A 19135-nucleotide genomic window follows, 5' to 3' on the forward strand; every position below is an offset into this window, starting at 1 on the left:
GGATAATTCCTTGTTGTGAGGGGGCTGTCTTGTGCATTGTAAGATGTTTAAGCAGCATCTCTGACTCTTACCCACTAGTGCTAGGAGCATACTCTCACCAGTTATAACAACTGAAAATGATACCAGACATTGCCAAATGTCCCCTTGCATGGAGAAGCACCCCCGCTTGAGATTTACTGCGTTAGAAAAATGACGCAAACCTTTTTCCATTTTTTTTTTTTTAAATAACCTATTAAAACAGGGAATTTGTTTTTAAGGTAGTAGAGCTTTTTGGAGCAACTAGGCTCTTGCTCCTTGGTTAATGCCTCATTCTTAGATTTTCTTTTGTCCTTTATTGGAAAATGTATAGTTTATAGCTGCAAATAAAAAATCAATATTGTAGATGTGTTTCGCATATGTACTTTCTTAGTCACATGTATGCCAAAATTAGATTACGTTATCATATTTGACTACGTTTTATAATCTTGTCTGAGTTTATAGTCCAACAAGATTATAATAAGGTTTTAGTTCTACTCTGACATGGGTCAGGCATTTCCCAAAAGATATTTAATGCATAAGGCAAGAAACCTAATAAACTCCTTTCTTGGTATTACGGCTCCTTTCTTGGAAACAAGCGATGTGGCTTGCTGTGGGACAGAGTGAAAGGCACGGTCTAGTTCTGAAATTACAAAACTCAAAAGCTGCTCATTTCTATTTTCTCTAGGCAAAGGCAGCTCAAGCATCTCATCCGACGTGAGTTCAAGTACAGATCACACACCAACCCAAGCCCAGAAGAATGTGGCTACCAGTGAAGGTAGGCATCTGGTCTTCATTATCTCCTGCCCTTTCTTCCCAGTGCTGGCTATTTTTGGAAGACAAATAAAATATGTGAGTCTGAGTTCTGTTCTACTGAGTGGGAGCATATGAGAGTCTTAAAAATGAGAAGGCAAAGGTTTTCCAAGTTTCTTTTTTGCTGTGCTGCCGTCACTGTCCACCAGAGTTCTTTCAATGGAATTTAAGTGTCTCAATTCTAAGGCAAATGCTGTTATTTTGTGAAAATATAGTCGGCTGACTTTGGAGAAGCCTTTATGATATTATATATCTTGTTTTTCGGTATAGAAAATGTTATGATTGTAAAATCCTTGTGCTGAAATCGAAAGTTGTGTAAGGATTTTCAGAATAGGCATGCTGGAGTTCAGGATTGTGACAATGTGATTGGTAGACCTTGAACTAATCACCAATATTTGATAGTAGGAAAGGAGGTTCGTTTGAGTATTTAGAGAATAATTGAAAAGTCCTGCCTATCAGGACAGAAATTGGTCACATGGATGTTCTTGATGCAGAATCTGACTATATGTAGCTATAATACATGCTGGAATTCAGCCACTTCCCAGTAAATAGTTGAGAAGGGTTTGAATTATTGCTTACTTGTCTGAGTGTGGAAATAATTGTTTCTGTGGTAGTTATTTAGTGGAAAGTTGATCCTATTATGGAATCAGCTCCTTTTACTTTAATGTTAAACACACTTAAATGACCTCTTTCCTGAGGAGTACTTTCTAAACAAATTGTCAAATGAAGGTCCAGTGTTAAGACATCAATGCCATTTATAATGAAAGACGCCTTGGGAGGTGTCACCTGATTTTCACAATGCTGTATAGAGTGTGCTTTCCTAAAGAATACAGCATGTTGTGGAACACATTTCCAGTCTTTGTTTCGGAGGCTAAATTTCTGTTGCTTATGATATGGGGAAGCATACTTATGGCCTGATGTTGGTCTTCTCAGCTGTGTGACTGCTCTTAATCTGCATTATAGTTCCTGTGTTAATGATGATGCCTTCCCTCTGCTGTTTATCTTCTTTTCGGGTGTTCTTTGACTTGGTGTGTTTCAAGTAGCACAGAATTACCTTCTCTGGGTTAATTATCCCCAGACTGATGCATAAGTAGCTTTTATAACTGGATTATAGTCCCTTGTGTTTAATGCCTTAGCATTGTTTTACCCACATTGGAAGGCAAACAGATTGCGGTGTTCTCCATGCAATGAAGTATCAGGTACCAATCCAACTTTAATTTTCTGTCTGTTAATTCAAATATGGGCGTTAGATCATTCTTGAAGTTCAGTTAAGGTAATGTGCAAATGAAGTAAATTGATTCTAAACATTCACTTTTGAGGCTTTCATTCTCTGAAGCCAAAATGGAAATCACTTCAATTTAAGTAATTTGTGACCCTCTGTGGTCAGAAATCTATGTTTTGTAAGATTATCAATTTTTTTCCACCATTATTTTACCATTATTTTCCACCATTATTATTAGTCATTCTGTCACAGTCATTTGTCTAATTTGAGCGGCTGTGAAAATAGAAAGTTAAAAGTATGTTAAATAGTCCTGTGTTTCCCTATCTGGATTTAAGTTCTATTAATACTTTTTTCTCCTTTTCAAAAATAGTAAATACAAAAATATATGAGCTCTGTTGCAAGGGTTTGGGGAAGGGATTGTGGGACTTCATGCATTTAAAAAGTCTGCTTTTTATGCTTCAAAAATACTCTATAGGGATTTAAAATTTTTATTTTATTTTGCCTTTTCCTTAAGTAGACTCCTTTGTTTCAGGCCCAGCTAATGTTTTGTACATTTTTATCAGAATGCATTCTCTATCATGCATTCTGATAAAAAGGCAGGAGAGAAAAATGGGAAAATATGATGTTCATATGAAACAGAACTTTTAGCAACTGAGCTAAATGAGTGTGAAATTTTTTCCAAGTTTTAGGTAGAAGAACCCCATCCCTGTGAAAGATGCTTGTCATATTTTTTTCATTTCTGAAAAACTATAAAAGAAAGTGTTGTTTTTCTATTTGTTTATATGAGTCATTTTTTTCTACTATTTTTTAATCAAAGAAAAATTAAAAGTATTAAACAATAAATCAGGTGTATTAGTTACATTAAAATATATTTTAGGGATGTTTGCTGAATAATTGATCTCATATAATCATCCTGGCTTTTCAAGATGGAAGCACAATAGTCAAGTCTAATTTTCTCAATGCATAGACAAGAGTCCCAGTCCACCTCTTGGGATGGGCAAATAGGGTACCACACCTTCCAGAGAGCGAATTTACCTCCTACTGGAGAACACCTACATACAGCATGCTGGCAAAACATAGAGGTGTACTTTGATATCTTAGACATGCTACAAAGGAGCAAATTTAAAAATGCTTCCCTGATTCTCTCCCCACTGTTTTCTAGAACTATATTTAAACTTTGATGTGAAGAAAATATTGAGTGAGTGGTATACTTCCAGAAGCCATTTGATTATGATTATTTTTTTTCAGTTACTTGATCCTCTCTTGATTTTTCACTGCTGAATTCATCGATATCATCTTCAGGAAACACAGGCAGGATCCTTAGTTTGAAGGTCTTAGTGATATTGATTTCTAAAAATGATAACTATTGTGAAGAATAATATTTAATTTTCCTGCAGCCTTTGAAAACAGTGGCCACACCTGTAGTAGCTGAGTTGGAAGCATTGTACAGCAGTATGGGACTTCTCCCTGATGGACTGGATGGGGAGAATTGTTGGTGATGGTGGTGGTGGTGTGGTGTGTGTGTGTGTGTGTGTGTCTGTGTGTCTGTGTGTCTGTGTGTGTTTGTGTCCAAACTCCACAAATAGCTAATGGCACAGGCATTGTCTCTTCCTAGAAACATTTAGGTAACCACTCTATGCAGTATATACTGGCAGATAAACAAAGAGGATGTGGGAGTTGAGGGAAAGGAGAGGCACTCACATAGCCTTCACTTAACCTGGGGCTGGTGGTAGGAATGGAGATTAACTATAAACAGACATGAGGGATCTTATTGGGGAGATGACAGTGTTCTAAAATTGGATGGTGGTGATGTAACTGAAACACAGGCTTGGCTGCCTGCCACAATGAAAACCAAACTTGTAGGACAGGTGCTGGAGAAAAAGAAAAGAGGTTTATTCATGTGCAATGACCTGGTAGAATGGTGGACTCTCATCTCAAAGACTGTCCCCCTTTCTGCTCAAGTCCATGATTTTTATAGGGATAGAGAGAGGAGGACTTTTTTTTCCTATCCAATTATCTTGCTAGCTCTTGCCCTGTCCATTCATCTTTCTAGCTTTTGGCACACTTTGGCCCTATCCATTCATCTTTCTAGCTTTTGGCATGCTTGGACTCTATTCATTCATCTTTCTAGCTTTTGGCATCTTCAGGCCCTATCCATTCATCTTTCTAGCTTTTGGCATCTTTAGTCCCTGCCCATTCATCTTTCTAGCTTTTGGCAAGCTTAGTGTAAGAACCTCCCCCTGTACCATCGTCCAATAGGGGAGACTCCCTGGTGTTCCCTGACTGTCTATAGTATCAGGGTCAATGGGGAGGAGGTGGCTGCAAGACCCCTCAGCAGGAAGCTTAGAGATGCCACAGCCCTCAGCCCACCTCCTGAGGCTGAATATGGCACCTGCACATCTGGGAGAGCTTGTTGGAGTCTCTGCGGTACCCCTGGATCTCAGCACACCCACATCCTCTGTGCAGTCCTCATGCAGCCTGCCCAAAGGGGCCAGCCAGGCCTGTGCTTACCCTGCCACCAGCTGCCCATGCTCTGACTGTCTAAGGTCACAGTGATAGTTGCTCAACTTAGTAAATTTATTAGACATCATTGAATTATATGCATGAAGAAGGGTGTTGGGGTGCTGATGTTTCTGCAGGGCCTTCAGATTTGTATCTAAGCATCACAAACTATCCTTTGCAAATGCTGTCTCCTAACTCTGGGATGAGGTCATGAGCAATGGCAAGAAGACCTGTTAAGAGGGTGAGTACAAAGTGCAGGGCTGCCATCTAAAAGCTTCTCTGAGATGTTCTGACCTTGGGGCCAGACCTAGCCTGAGAGCCATCATAAAGAGTCTCTGGATTAGTGTTTATAGATCTACTCATGGTACCTGAACATAGTTGACTCCAATGAAACTCCGAAGACACAAGAGATTATAGAACCATAGGATTTTTAAAGTTTTGGACAGCATCTAACTTTGGTGCAGATTTAATTATTCTAGTACCCAACTCTAATGGTTGAGGCATCCCGTTTAATCACTCTAGCTAGTCTGTGTCTTTACTAAGGACTTGTGCCCCTGCTGTCTATCTAATGTTTCAACTAATCCAGTTGGGGTCAGAAAGTTGTTCCCCTAGACATGGTGGGCACAGATGGTGGTAGAATTTGGTTTTAATCCAAGAGAGAATGGCATCTTTGACCTGATAGTAGTGTTCTGGTCCAAAGTCTCATGCAAAGTTTTGTTTATCTTAATTTTGTGACTCTAAAGCCACATTCCTTTTAAGGAATTGGCAGCCTGCAGTGCTTTCTCCCTGATAAGTGGTATAGGCTTTCTTTAATGCCCATTATATTTCTTGTGACAGTTTAAGTTCCTGATATCCTGACACTGTAGGGGGTTTGGGTTCAAGTGTAGAAAGCTGGAAACTTTCCATTTTTCCAAACAAAATCTGCATTCCAACGTCGTAGGCCACAGCATAATTCTTTCCAGTTGTGTTACTATTCTTTCTCTTCTACTTTTTTCAGTCATCTTCATCTGCACAGTGTTCTCTCTTGTACTGGAAAGAATGGGCTTTGGCCTTCAGCTTTGAAAGTCACATCCAGCCCATGGTTGGAATAGAGCACACAACAGCCAGCCTTGAGCAGGTGCAGTTGAGTTGGTTTTGATCATGAAGATGATTCCTAGAAATACTACGCTGAGCTTGGACTTCTTTCACAGAATGGGGAGGCATGTGTGTGGATGTGGTTGTAAGGGTGGCATGCCAACAACTTAGTCTTCTCTCTAGCTGGAGGAAGGTGACACAGTTAGTTCAAAGGCCAACTAGAATTGGCTGATGAAGAGTCAGCTTCATCCAGTTGCTCTTTAGACATATTCAAGTTCAGATATTGAATTCAGTGATAACACAGTTTATAGGCGTAATGGTTGTTTATAAATGTTGGTTATCAAGCAAGACAACCGTAGAACTATAGGGTTTTTAGAGCTACAAAAGATTGACAATTTTCTGATCTAATATACTCCCATTTTACAAAGAAATACCAGTGGCACAGAGAAACAAAAACATTTGCTCAAGATTTAAACATCTAAAAAATTGTGAAACAGGAGTTTGACACAATAGTGTTTTGGTGAGAGATGGTCAAATTAGAAAAAGCATAGCATTTAAAAAAGCCATTCCCTTCTGTGCATGAAACTATTTAATTCTCTTTTGTCCACCTGATTTTTAGCTGCTTATTTTGAGCTGCTTGCAGAGCTGGGGCAGGCTGCTTAGAATAGTTTGAGAAAGATCTTTGAGAACTATTGAGATCAGTAGTTCCATTGGGAAGAGAAGATCTGCTTCTAATGGTAAAAGGATCTTAACCTACTGGAGTAGATTAGCTTCTTTCCTGGAGATGGGAACTACTTTTAAGACAGGTCATGATTTTAAATAACCTGCCCATAGATTCACTTAATAGTGCTTTGTGAAATTGCTTGCTTAATTAACTTCCTGAAAGAAGTTCATTTTAAAATGTTTCATTTGAGTCATGTGAAATGAATTAATTTATGAAAAATCTGTGGTAATATTCTTTTCATGGAAGCTAAAATCACCAGTTTATTTATATAGTCATGGGTTCTCATGTTTTCAGTGCCTAAATTAGACCAATTCTGAATAGGTTATTTTGAAAATGCTTAACCACATCTGGCTTTGTTTTTATTCTTCTCTTTGTCTTATATTATCTTCTTTCAGCTTCTTGAGTGTACTCCTCAAACAAGATTCACAAGAATCACTGAGAGAGAGAAAGATGATGCTTTTAAGTCAATGTGGATTCCGTTTTCCAAAAAGCCTTTTTGACCATCCAACAAATTTAATGAACATTTTTGGGAACACACTATTTCAGGCTCTTTCTAGTGCTTTCATGAGCATTGTTGCATTCACCTTTGTTTCATCCATCCTCACGCTTCTCTTGAGAAGTAGATATAAAAGTTTTCATTTGGCAGATTAAAACAGGGAGAGTCAGAAAGAATCAAGACGGCCCAAAGTCATATAAACTTAGTAAGTGGCAAAGATAGGCTATAAGCCCTGATTTCTGACTAAGATTAATTCGTAATGCTAGCCTTGTAAATATCATGCATATCTACTGAGAATTTCATACTAATTGTTTTTATAAGTTTATATAAAAGTATATCTCCAAAGTACTCAGAAAAGTTTCTTTTCAAATGCCAACTCATAACTGTGTCTAGATTGCTGATAGTGTACAAAGAAACACTTTTGTGGTCTATATCTAGTCTAGAAATTGACCTTAAATCTGTAGTTATAAAAAGCAAAAGTCAGTCTTCTAAGCTGCTTTTATATTGGGGTTAGTTTTCAAGTTACCACAGCTGTGCCCTTAACATACTATACCAGACAGACTTGGGATTTGAAATTGATATTTACATTAATCATCATGTAGGGTCTATAGTGTATATAATATAAGATTTCTGAATGGTTACATTGCTTATTTTCCCTTTAAAACTGAGCCAGGGAGTTATTCTTCAATCTGAAGTGTACATAAGTAGAAGATAGCGGTCTCAGAGCATGAGCCTTGGAAGACTGGAGTGGACCTTGAAGCAGTCTTACAATTGAGTGACTCAATCTCCGATGCAAGAGAAAACAGAGTGAAAATATATAACATAGAAAGAGAGATCAAAATAAAGAACTGGAAAAAAAAAAATGACACTAAAGAAAAATCTTTAAAAGTAGTTATAAAATGATACCTATTCAAGCTGAAAGTTTGGGTGGGGGACCTTATGGGAGGGAGAGATGCTGAAATATGAATCGTAGTGTTAGGAGCTTTTACTCTGTGCATGAGGAAGATGATGACTGATTATTATAAAGATTTGTTTGGCCTTTCAAATTTAATATTTAAACTTAACTGTCTTTGAACATTTCAGGATCCTAGAGGAAAGCTTTTGCTAGGCTTTAGCTGTTGAAACTTAATGTGTTTTGGTAATTAAATTAACAACACACTGCTTCATGACCAAATTTATTTTATTGTTTAAGCTACTGCATAACTGTAAGTTAGGTGACTTCTAAAAAATTGCACCAATTACAGCTAGCGATTTGAGCATGTTACCGATTCAGGCTGCCCAGTTTAACAAAGAAGTCGAATTTGTCTCTGATGATGAGCTTAGCAGTGAACAGCTTGTCAGCTTGGTGTCCACAAAGTTGTTATGTAAGCCTACAAATATACAGTGAAATCCTAAGGCATCTCAGACTCCAGAACTAAGCTTAATTTCTTGAGGGAATTATCTTCCAAAATGGATCATCCAGAATGGCAAAAAATGTCATTTAATGGGCTCAGAAGGAAATTGGGTTTCTGTGTATGTGGGTGTCTAAGGACATCTTAGAGTACTACTTGAGATGTCCAGAATGTGGAGTTGGGAAGGAGAAAAAAATTAGATCTTTAATATTCTAATCCCACAGCCAAATTATTCTGTGTTTATTTCTTTCACTTACATTTTGCCATTTGTGAAAGAGCACTCAATAAATAACAGGTATATTCCAGATGTAGGCATTCTGGTTCACCTCAGTGCAACTAGGGGATTTGTAATGAAGGCTTAGATTATTCCTAAAATATCTTATCACTGATTTCAGTATTTTAATTAAGTGGGAATTTATTAAACAATGTAATTAGTTTCATATACATTTTTTGGCACTTGTGGGTACACAGTGTGTGTCATTCAAGTTGGTGGCACAGAGCATGACCCCTACTTCAGATGTGTTTCCTTTCCCTTGAAGAATTTTGAAAACTAATTTTGGGTTTACTTGACTGGATTTAGGTAGAAAATCTACCCTATAGCTTCTGAGCCCCCATCCCCTTCCCTATTGTCTTAAACAAGCATCCTTCACAATATCGCTGTTAGCTATTTGGTTTTCTAAGGAATTTGGTTTTATGACAGAATCCACCACTTCCAGAACCTGAGCAATTGCTGGGGGAGATAACCACTTAGGAAATAGTTAAATGGTAATTTGGGGTGATATGAGGTCGTGTCCCGGAGAGTGATCTGAAGAAATGCTGTCGTTGGAAAGGAAGGGAAATAAGCCTGGGGTGGAGGAGTGGGCATCGGCGGCCTGGCAGCCTGGGATTGGCCTTTTGCTGTGTGAGTAGAAGGTAGAAGGGCGGAGAGGAAGACATAGCACTGTGTGTAGGTTGTGGAGAGTTTGAGAAAAACCATCTGGGCTCATGTGGGGAAAGTGGAGGCTTCGAAACACACCTCCTTCCCCCTCCCGGAAACACTGAATAGGTTCTCAAGTGCTTTGAACAACGAGTTTTCACGAAAACATTTGGTTATAAAGTGGCTGCACAGACTTTGTACTAGGTTTTCGATGGATCACACGTCATTGGAGATGTCAGTGACCAGCAGGCTATCAGTCTGTGACATGCTGCATCCGCCACCTTCCTCTGGGCCATTTGGAAGGATTTAGACTAATGAGCAGACTTGTGAACTCATCTAAGGCAAAAAGAAAATGTGGAGGGGTTGTGTGCCAGTATTTTAGGGTAAATATCCTGATATTGGAAATATTTGACCTTTTCAGGCATGGACACAGTCTGACCTTAAAAATCAGGTTAACTTGTCTGTTTACTTCCTCTCTGACTAGGAAATAACTTCCTGAAGATAAACTGACTTCCTCAGGAAGTCCTCACTTCCCAAGGCTTCGAGGCTGATTAACAAATAAGGAGAGAAAAGCACTGTACTGTGAAGGGCGTTCCTCTGCCTCCTATATACTGTGGGAAATCCACATTACGGAGGGGATAGTGTATAAGTAATTTAGACATTATTTGTAATCATTAAGAGATGAGGGAAGAATTGGTATAAGGAGAACAGTCTGGGAAACATGGTAACAGTTAATTTTAAGTGGAATAGGAGGATTTCGACTGTATCGAACTGGGACTGCCTTCCAGGGTGGGGCGGGCCACCTGTGCACTGAAGGACATTTGTTCTTCTAAAGATCTGCCATGTGTTTGAGTATGTGATGTGGGCTTTAGAAAAACAGATTTATCTCCACAATAGAGAGATTCTAGGTTGCAAAGGAAGGAGACACATGTGTGTGTGGGGGGGGGGGGGGGGTACCCAGGAGAGTGAAGGAGGGAGATAGATGGGAAGAAAGGAGGGTGGAACTGGGGAGATGTTCCAACACTGTGTGTAGCAGGGCCCCTAAGGTGACACCTTCCTATGCCCTTGAAAACCTTTAGTCAATCTTTTCTAAACTCACAAAATGCTTGGTGGGAGTGGATTTCCTGTGGAAGTCAGTGAAGAGCTGGATTTCAAGATTTCACTTGCCTTTTTTAACAATCATCCAACTTACAAAGATACAACAAAAGCCAGCTTCTGAAGAATTTGTCAGTTAACACTCCCTTACAATTACAGTTGGCACATACTATAAGCAGTCTATTATGCTTATACTGTATTTTATAGTGTATAACAGTATTTTATATAACTTATATTAACTTATGTATTTATATCGACTTTTCTCTTGGAGTCTAATTACAAACGCATTGTTTCAATTATTAATCACTATTATTCTCTTTTTGATGCTTAACTTTTCACAACTTCTACTGTGGAAAACCTTTAAGTGTCTCCTTTATCTTCCAGCATTGACATTCATGCTGTAAAACAATCCTTGCTCTCTGGCCACAAAAGAATATTTCAGATCCACACTATTCCCCCCATCCCCCACATTCAAGGCACAGAATCAGCCATGCCTCAAGAGTCTGGGACCTTTTAGTGGAGAAATGTATTCAACCCATAAATCTTGGAATCAGGCAAAGGGTTCCTGGTGTGGTGGGCTCTTTACAGATGGAGAAAATGAATTTTTTAAGGTACCAGCACACATTGATTTTATCAGTTTATGAGATTGTATATTATAAACTTCTGTAGTTATAGTCCTATAGTATGAAGTTTCATTTGCCACTAGGACTTTCTCCTATTCAGCAACAAAAGATATAACTTACGTTGGGCCTTTCCCATCTGATCTCCAGATTCACCCAGACATGCATTATCTGTAGCAGTGATAAGTAATAGGCTACAGATCCATCAAGATATCTACAGCGTAAGCATTTTTGTATGATTTCCATTGATACCTCCATAGTGTCATTTTTGCAATTGCTTGAACTTCCTTGAGGAAAGAACTGTGTTTTATCCAGGTTTGTACACTCAGTGGCCCCCACAGTATTTGATATATAATAAACATTTGCTGTTTATTGAATGAATGAACGGGTTCTTATTTAAGATTTTAAGAAGCGTAGCCCTCTTGAGTTTTCCAACTGTAGTCATTAAGACTGTGACCTTAAATGCTATGCAAAACCAATGTAATATATGGGAGGTATAGTTACTTTTCAGAAAGAAAAAAAAAAGAGTACAGTCATGCCATTACTTAGGGAAAATGGAAGCACATTATGGCAATATTTCCATCAATTTGCTTTTAATTGCCTTTTGTGTTAAGGAACAAACAACTTCTTTAAGTAGAATAGGTATTTTGTCAGAAGGAAGATGGAATAGAAGGTATTTCTAGTTTCTATGTTTTCATTTGTTTTAACTATTTTAAGCCAAAAGAAGGTTTGTTAAGTTGTCTATGAATCCTAGCTCTATACATATGTATAACCATTTTCTCTCAGAAAATTTTTTAGATCACCAAATGAAATAAACTCAGAAATTTGGAATTATAGGCCTATTCAGCCTCCCCTGTCTTAATTTTAAGGGCAACTCAAAAATGTCCTTTTTCTCTCACCTACTTAATTTTATTAAATCCCTTTTTAATCTCTTTTAACCTCAGTACATTGAATTCTTTCAATTCTTCATTTACTAGTGTCTTAAAGTACCAAGTTAGACCCTGTGGTTCTTTCTTTAACTGATGAAATTACAGAAGTAAGTTTCACTTAATTGACACAAAATGTGGCTGTCAAGTTAATAAGTGTGTTTAGGATTTTGGGGGTCAACTGATTGTTCTGAAGAAAATGTTAGAAAAAGCATTCTTAAAGGGGAAACTAATATTATCTTTTTAAAAAGAGGATTAACCTAGAATGAACCTTGACCTCAGATGATCTTTTGCAAGCTATATTTTATTTCCTAGAAACTGGGAAACTATAAAGTTCATATGTTTTATTTAGCTGGATAAAGTTCCTATGTTTTGTTTAACTGGATATGGGCTGGTCAAGACAGAAATTGGGAAATTAATTCATCCAATCTCAGAGATTTACAAAGAGCTAAATTTTGGTTAAATCCGGAATTTGTCTTTGGAAAATGAAGTAGGAGGTTGAAATCTTAATCTAAATGAGAGGGCAAAAAACACTGACATGAACATTTTGTGATTTTTTTTTTTCTTTTACTTTCTATTTATGTGTGACACAAGTTAATACTTAGCCTTAATTTTCTTCTCTATAAACCAGGAATAATAATATCAATTTCATGTTTTGGCTTTGAGGATTAAATGAAAAAGATACGCACAGTATGAGTCCCTTGCATAATAGTTGGTTTAGTTTCACCAGCTTAGTCACAGCCACTTTATGTAAGTTCCATATCCTACCTTGTTCTGGGACAGGAAGACTGTATGGAAAAGTCTCTCTTACATGAATTCAACATAATTCCCATGGAAATCCCAATAAGATTTTAATTTTGAAACTGGACCAAATTCTCCTTTCTTTACCTGGAAGAATAAGTCTACCGTATGTGGACGTGGAATTCAATTTAATTACATATGTATGACATTATGTATGTTGAATGACTTAGGTACATTGAACTCATTTGTTGAGTGAATACATGTACATATGAGGATATCCAGGAAAATTTTGGAAATGAGTAATGAGAGTAACATTTTCTTAGTGTCATGAAAATATATTATATACTTACAATATTTAAGAAATTTGGTATGGTAGAGTTCAGCGTAATGAATCAGAGAGCTCAAGGTAGACTTAGTTATACATGGGAATTCGGGGTATGATAAAGATGGCATTGTAAATGGATAAGAGAGATAAGCCTTGTCAATACATCTTAATGGTAATGGGAAAGTCATGAGGGACATAATGTGTTCCTGATGCCAAAATAAAATTTTGATGGATGAAAGATTTAAGTGTTCTAATTAAATAGGATGAATTTTTTTTTTTCTTTTTTACATTCTTGAGGTAGAAGAACCTTTCAAAGCATAAAAAGAGAAGTTGCCAGAAAGCTAAAGATTACTAGCATATGCATGGGGCAGTGTGCACGTAGGGGGTGGGGGTAGGAAAGATCTTTCTATTGTCAAAAATGTATGTCTTTCCATTAAGTAAAGTTCAACAAAAGTTTCTTTTTTATTGCTTAACTTCTCAGAGCTTTTGATGTATTAGGGTATGTTGTTAATCTTCAAATAGTATATTTTATTTCTCAAACTTCTTTTATTATTCTGCACAACCAGGAAATGCTGATACATGTGAATCAAGAGCCTTAAAAAATGTGTACACACTTTGGCAAAATATTGAGACATTGATATGTCAAAGTCCTGTTTAGCTATTAAAAACATATTAGCAAACGATTTTTAACGAAGTGGAAAAGTCTTTATGAAAAATGCAGATTATTGAGCGGCATTTCCCAGATGATCCCAATTGTGCCTAGGATTATAGTTGAAAAGGAAAAGGTTTGAGGGAACATATTTCAAGATGTTATCCTTGGTTATCACTGAATGACAGAATTATAGATTTTCCCCCCCAGTATTGTCCAACTTTCTTTGTTGTTACAAAATAATTTATAGAAAATTCAAGTTGATTCTTTCTTAAGGGCTAAAAATATCTCTTTGACAAATAGTTTTTGGAATAATATTGAATCTGATATGAACAATATATATGTATATATATATATAGCATGTATTCTGATTTTTTCATTATTGCTTAATATTTTTAAATAAAGATCAACCCTGCTGTTTCTCATCCCTGAAACTCAAATATATATTCAGCAGAATCTATGCAGTGGTCACTTGCTTTCATGGTGTTTTGTTTTTTTAAATCAGTCTTAGAAGACTTTTCTCTTTCCAACACAAGTTTTCTCCTTTATATCCATTTAAAAACTAAGGTTCCAATACATTGCATATATTCTGATTCATTCTGTATTCATGTACTCAGTCATATCCACACTCATCAAATATTTACTGTAAGTGTTGTGCTTGGTGAATGAGGACTCCTTGGTGAGCAAAGTAGATACAGACCTGACCTTCTGGAACTTTTCATTTTGTAGGGACACAGATATTCTATAATATAAACAATAAATTACATGCTAAGAATACATTCTTTAACACATACCTGGAAGTAACTATTTAAGCTGAGATCTGAATGATGAACAGGAATTAGCTAGGTATTTATTTACGTGAACATATGTATGTGGGGAGGTACGATGGGGTGGGAGAGTTGTGTTCCTGTTGTCTTTTACTGTATAACAAATTACCCTAGAACTTAATGCATTGATTTCCTGTTGATATGGTAAAAAATTATCACTAACGTAGTGACTTAATACAACACAAATCTTTTATCTTACAGTTTTGATGGTCAGAGGCCTACGTTAGTCTCTGAAGACTAAAATCCAGGCCTTGGCAGGGTTATGTTTCTTCTGGAGTCTCTAGGGCAGAATCCATTACTTGCATTTTCCAGTTTGGTTCATGGTCTCATCCTTCATCTCCAAAGCGAGCAGCGTAACATCTTCAAATCTCTCTCCCTCTGACTCTGCCTTTTCTGCTTCCCTCTTACAAGGACTTTTGTAATTACTTTCAGCCCATTGGAATAATGAGAATAATCTCACCATCTCAAAATCTTTAATGTAATCACATCTGCAAGTCCATGTAATTTACCATGCAAACTAACATGCTTACAGTTCTGGGAATTAGGACAGGACATCTTTGGAGAAGCCATTATTTTGCCTTTGACATTTAGTTACTTAAAACAGCAACCGTTGTATTGTATTGTATTTATTTTTAATCAGAATTCTGGCCTTGACTATAATTCTTCTGCACCATGTGGCATGGACTGAGAATACTGGTGGTATTCAGCTGGTGGATAGGCTGGTCTAAAAGGTCAGCAGTGTGTGCCTGGACCTTGCCTAGGATGGCTGGACTGTCTGTTGGAAAACCTACAGGTGACCTCTCTAGCAGGACAGTTTAAACAGTTGCTCAGTGTTGCAGAAAGAGTGTTTCAAGAGATAGGAAGGGAAGCTGCTAGTTTCTTAATGCTTGGGTTCAGATACCGGCACAGCATCACTTCTGCCATATTCTATTAGTCACAACAGTCACAGAGCCACCCAGCTATAAGGGTGGGGACATTGACTTCTCCATTCTATGGTATGAATGTTGATATATTTGCATCTATTTTGAACCTATAGGGTGGAGGGGTAGTGGTGCAGGATCCCATGAAGAGAGATGAACGTGTGGGAAGGTCCTGGACCTGGAGGGAGCTTCGGGCTTTTCTGAGCAATGTCCTGTGTATACTTGCAACACAGTGATAAAGGAGAGAATTGATGACTCTGGAATAGTAGACATGACCAGTTCTTGTAGGACCTTCTAGGCCACGTGTTTGTTATGGGTTTATTCTAAGAGCAAGGAGCCCTTGAGGACTTTGAGCAGGAAGAGACCTGCTCTGGCTGCTGTGTGGCCCTGGGAGTGGCAGTGAGGGAAGCCCACTAGACAGAAGTCAGTTGTGGGCCAGGTAAGAGATGACAGTACTTGGGATGTGTAAGGTCCTGATTCATTTTCAGTCAGATGTTTTTCTAGTAGTTTATGACAGAGGAGTGATAATCAGTGTGGTCAGTGACAGTCTGTGAACTCTTTGTCTGTGTGAAGGTAAATGCAGCAGTCAAGGGTGATTAGAATCCTTTATAACAACTTAATGTGCTGCAGCATCCAAAAGGATGAACATGGACTTTTATTTTGTGTCTGTTTTTGCTATTTTTAGCTTTTACTTTTTTCCTTTTTGTTGCATTTTACAAAGTATTCATATGAATTAGGAATTTATTTTGGTGCCCCCCCAACTCATAGATGAAGAAGTACCCCTCCTAAAAGCAGTCTCTTACCTTAGCACATATTACATCTTTCCTTTGTGTCTCCCTTGGGTACTCTGGACTCTCCTTATGGAAAAGGAGCACCTACATCTACACATGCTGGGTTTCTCAGACTGAAATGGAAGTCAAACTCATTTAAATTTGTCATTTAATACGTGTTGTTGAGGTCTTGAATATAGCAATTTTTTAATAGTCCTGATATGCCTGCTATTTCCTAAAATCTTGCCAGTATTTTTTTGTCTTGACTTTAGTCTTTGCATTTTAGAATTGTGTTCTCCGGGTGCATTATCCATGCAAGAAGACTTCTTGCTCACAGTGGCAAGGCCAAATTTGTGGTTGGCAAATATTAGAAAAAATAGATTGAAACATGGAATAATTTAAAAATTAATATGTACACTGTAGATTTTTTTTTTATTCTTCAAAATATTACAGATGTCCCCTTTTTTCCCCACTGACCCCTTCCACCCCACACCCACTCCTAGCCCCAGGCCTCCACCACACTATTGTCTGTGTCCATGGGTTATGCATATATGCGTATAAACTCTTTGATTAATCTCTCCCCCCCCTTCCCTCTGAGATTCGTTGTTTTCTTTTAACTCAAAGCATATTCATTAATTTTTCCAGTCTTTTGAGGTTAGGTTAAAACCTTCTCTTTGAATATATGGCTACTGATTGGAGTTCTGCAGTTTTTTCTTTCACAGATCATACAGCAATGTATCCTTAATGATTTTCAATTTTGATACTTTTAAACTTGGTAGGATGAAATTACTTTAATTTTTTCAAAAGTAACAGATCTAATAGAAAGAATTGGGAGGGATACAATAAAAAAGGATATTTTACATACTTAATCAGAAATCTATATATTTGAAATTAGAAATAGTTCATGTTTATTATAATAAAAGGAGAGAAAAGCCAAAATGGTTAGTTTTTGCAAGTTTTGGCTGTACCATGGCAGTGAGAAAAGATGAGTGGATGAGCCACTCAGCTCCTCAAATGCTTTCATTTTCATTCTGCTAATAAAGAGCATCTGATAAATTCAGACATTCTGTGCCGATAATTTTCTCTCTCAGAAGTTAGAAAAAGTAATGATGGAAAAGGTTATAAAATAAAGAAATTCTGATGATATCATTGAGACCATTTTCAATTTGCAGAAATTGGAGCTAGTGTGAATGGATCGCCTTTGAGCTCAGATTTTAAATCCCAGATAAAAGGGATAAGACAGGTGTAGAATCACAAGCCCCCGGCACCGTCACACTTTGAGACTTTCCTCAGGTGAGGCAGGACTCTTTTTCCGATCCCCACTCTCACCATGCAAAGCCTGGATCAAAACACCAGCTCCTCTGTGAAGCTTCCGTAAGACCCGCTTCCCCAGGCACCGCTGCTCCTTCCTTCCTCTGGGCCTGTAGTGGCTTCTTAAGTAACACATTGCAGAGAATTATAGATCTCCTTCACTTGTTCGCCTTGCCATAGACCGCGCTTCTGGAGGGCGAGGATGGCACTACTGCAGCTTCTTACCTTTGCCACTCTACACAGTGCCCGCCGCAGGTAGGAGGTGAGTTGGGTTAACTGGATGAGTGAAACACACGGGCGTACCAGGTGTGATTTCAGAAGTTTACGCTTCCCCCCATTCTTCACAATGAGATTGTTGTTTCATCGCCAATTCTTTTACTCCCTTGTGTTGCGATTGGTTCAGTCTTGTCGAATTGTACTCGTTTTAAAGATTCTTTTTAAAACGTGAAATCACTTTTGGTTGGCTACAATTTTATTTTAAATCCTAGAGCCCTCCTGTGAAGAAAGGCATCCAGAAAAAAATGCCATAATTCAAGGCACTTAATAGCTGCATCATCCTCACCAAATTACGTTTGCCCTTGGCCTGTCCTCTCACCTCTAAAATGGTTATGATAAAGGCACTGGCCCGTCGGTGCTGGGGTGAATGAGTTCATGTATGGAACACACGTAGAACCGTGCCCTGTAGAACGATTAGCTGTGAGATCATTTATGCCTTTCGGTGTTTACAGACATGCTCACTACTGAAGGATTGAAGACCTTCAGTCTGTGCCACTCTGCTTTCCCTCTGTCACCTGTTAAACAACGTTATCGATGTTACTGCCTTAGGCTCTTTGACATGCTTCCCACTTCACCTTCTCCCGTAACTTCAAACAACATGCCTTCGTATAGTTTTCTGCCCTTCCCTTCTTTTCTGCCTCAGCCCAATTGTGATGATTCTCCTGCCCATACTGTTCTTAAATATTTGGTGCGGCTTTTAGCTTCTCTACAACGTCAGGCTGATAGAGATGAAGATAGGTTTGCTTAAGGAAAAGGAAGTAGTTCCCGCATGCACAGCTGATGTGATGTGCTTTGAGTGTCTGTTTAGAAACAGTGATCATCTGGGAGTGGAAAATGTTTCTTGACTGTACACATGGCTACTTGGACTTGACCTGAGGCCATATCAAGACCTAGCAAATACAGAGAGAAATTATAACCAAATCAATTTTTGGATGTGTGTCTAACTCAATGATTTCCACTATCATAAAACCAAAATAAATGAATTTTTAATTCAACATTGTTTTGACAATTTGTACTTTCATTCATTAAAAGGGACAGTGAAATTGTCAGGCCTTTATAACCTGCCTGGAGTTTTCCTTTTCAGACCTGTCCACATTGATATTTTGCGAGGTATGCTGATGATTTGGAGGGAGGAGTTAAAGGATAGTTTTATTTCCCTTACATGGGAAATGATATAGCAGCAATGTTAATATGGCAATTATTTCTTCTTTCTTGACACGTCCAGAGAGAGAGAGAGAACCTACTCATCATGTTTGCCTGCTCGAACAATGCTTTATTGCCAAGGGAGCACTCCTTCAGTCTCAAGATGACTTCAGTTTGACATTTGCTTTGGATTTCAGTGCCTCAGAGGTGTGCAAGAAGCTTGAAGCCTTAATGGGTCACGCTGTTTTGGCTGTTTTATTAGAATTAATGGTATCTTTGAGATGCTCCTTAGTCTCTGGTTTTCTGGTGTAGAGAATCGAGTGTACTCAGGAGGAAGTAAAGCCCTTTCCCACCTCACTAGAAGGAGAGCAGCAGACAC

General features: G+C 38.0%; 1 protein-coding gene across 2 annotated transcripts in view; it reads left to right on the forward strand.

Annotated features, from left to right (window-relative positions):
* Nucleotides 1-19135, forward strand: part of FBXL7 (F-box and leucine rich repeat protein 7) — a 299181-nt gene that overhangs the window by 88095 nt on the left and 191951 nt on the right. For both annotated transcript variants that reach the window (XM_081131645.1, XM_081131646.1), the window contains exon 2: nt 704-793. In XM_081131645.1, the coding sequence (XP_080987771.1) occupies nt 704-793 (90 nt within the window). The remainder of the gene's footprint in view (nt 1-703; nt 794-19135) is intronic.

The sequence above is a fragment of the Miniopterus schreibersii genome, assembly GCF_964146895.1.
Source record: "Miniopterus schreibersii genome assembly, chromosome: 3".
NCBI classification, from domain to species: Eukaryota; Metazoa; Chordata; class Mammalia; order Chiroptera; family Miniopteridae; genus Miniopterus; species Miniopterus schreibersii.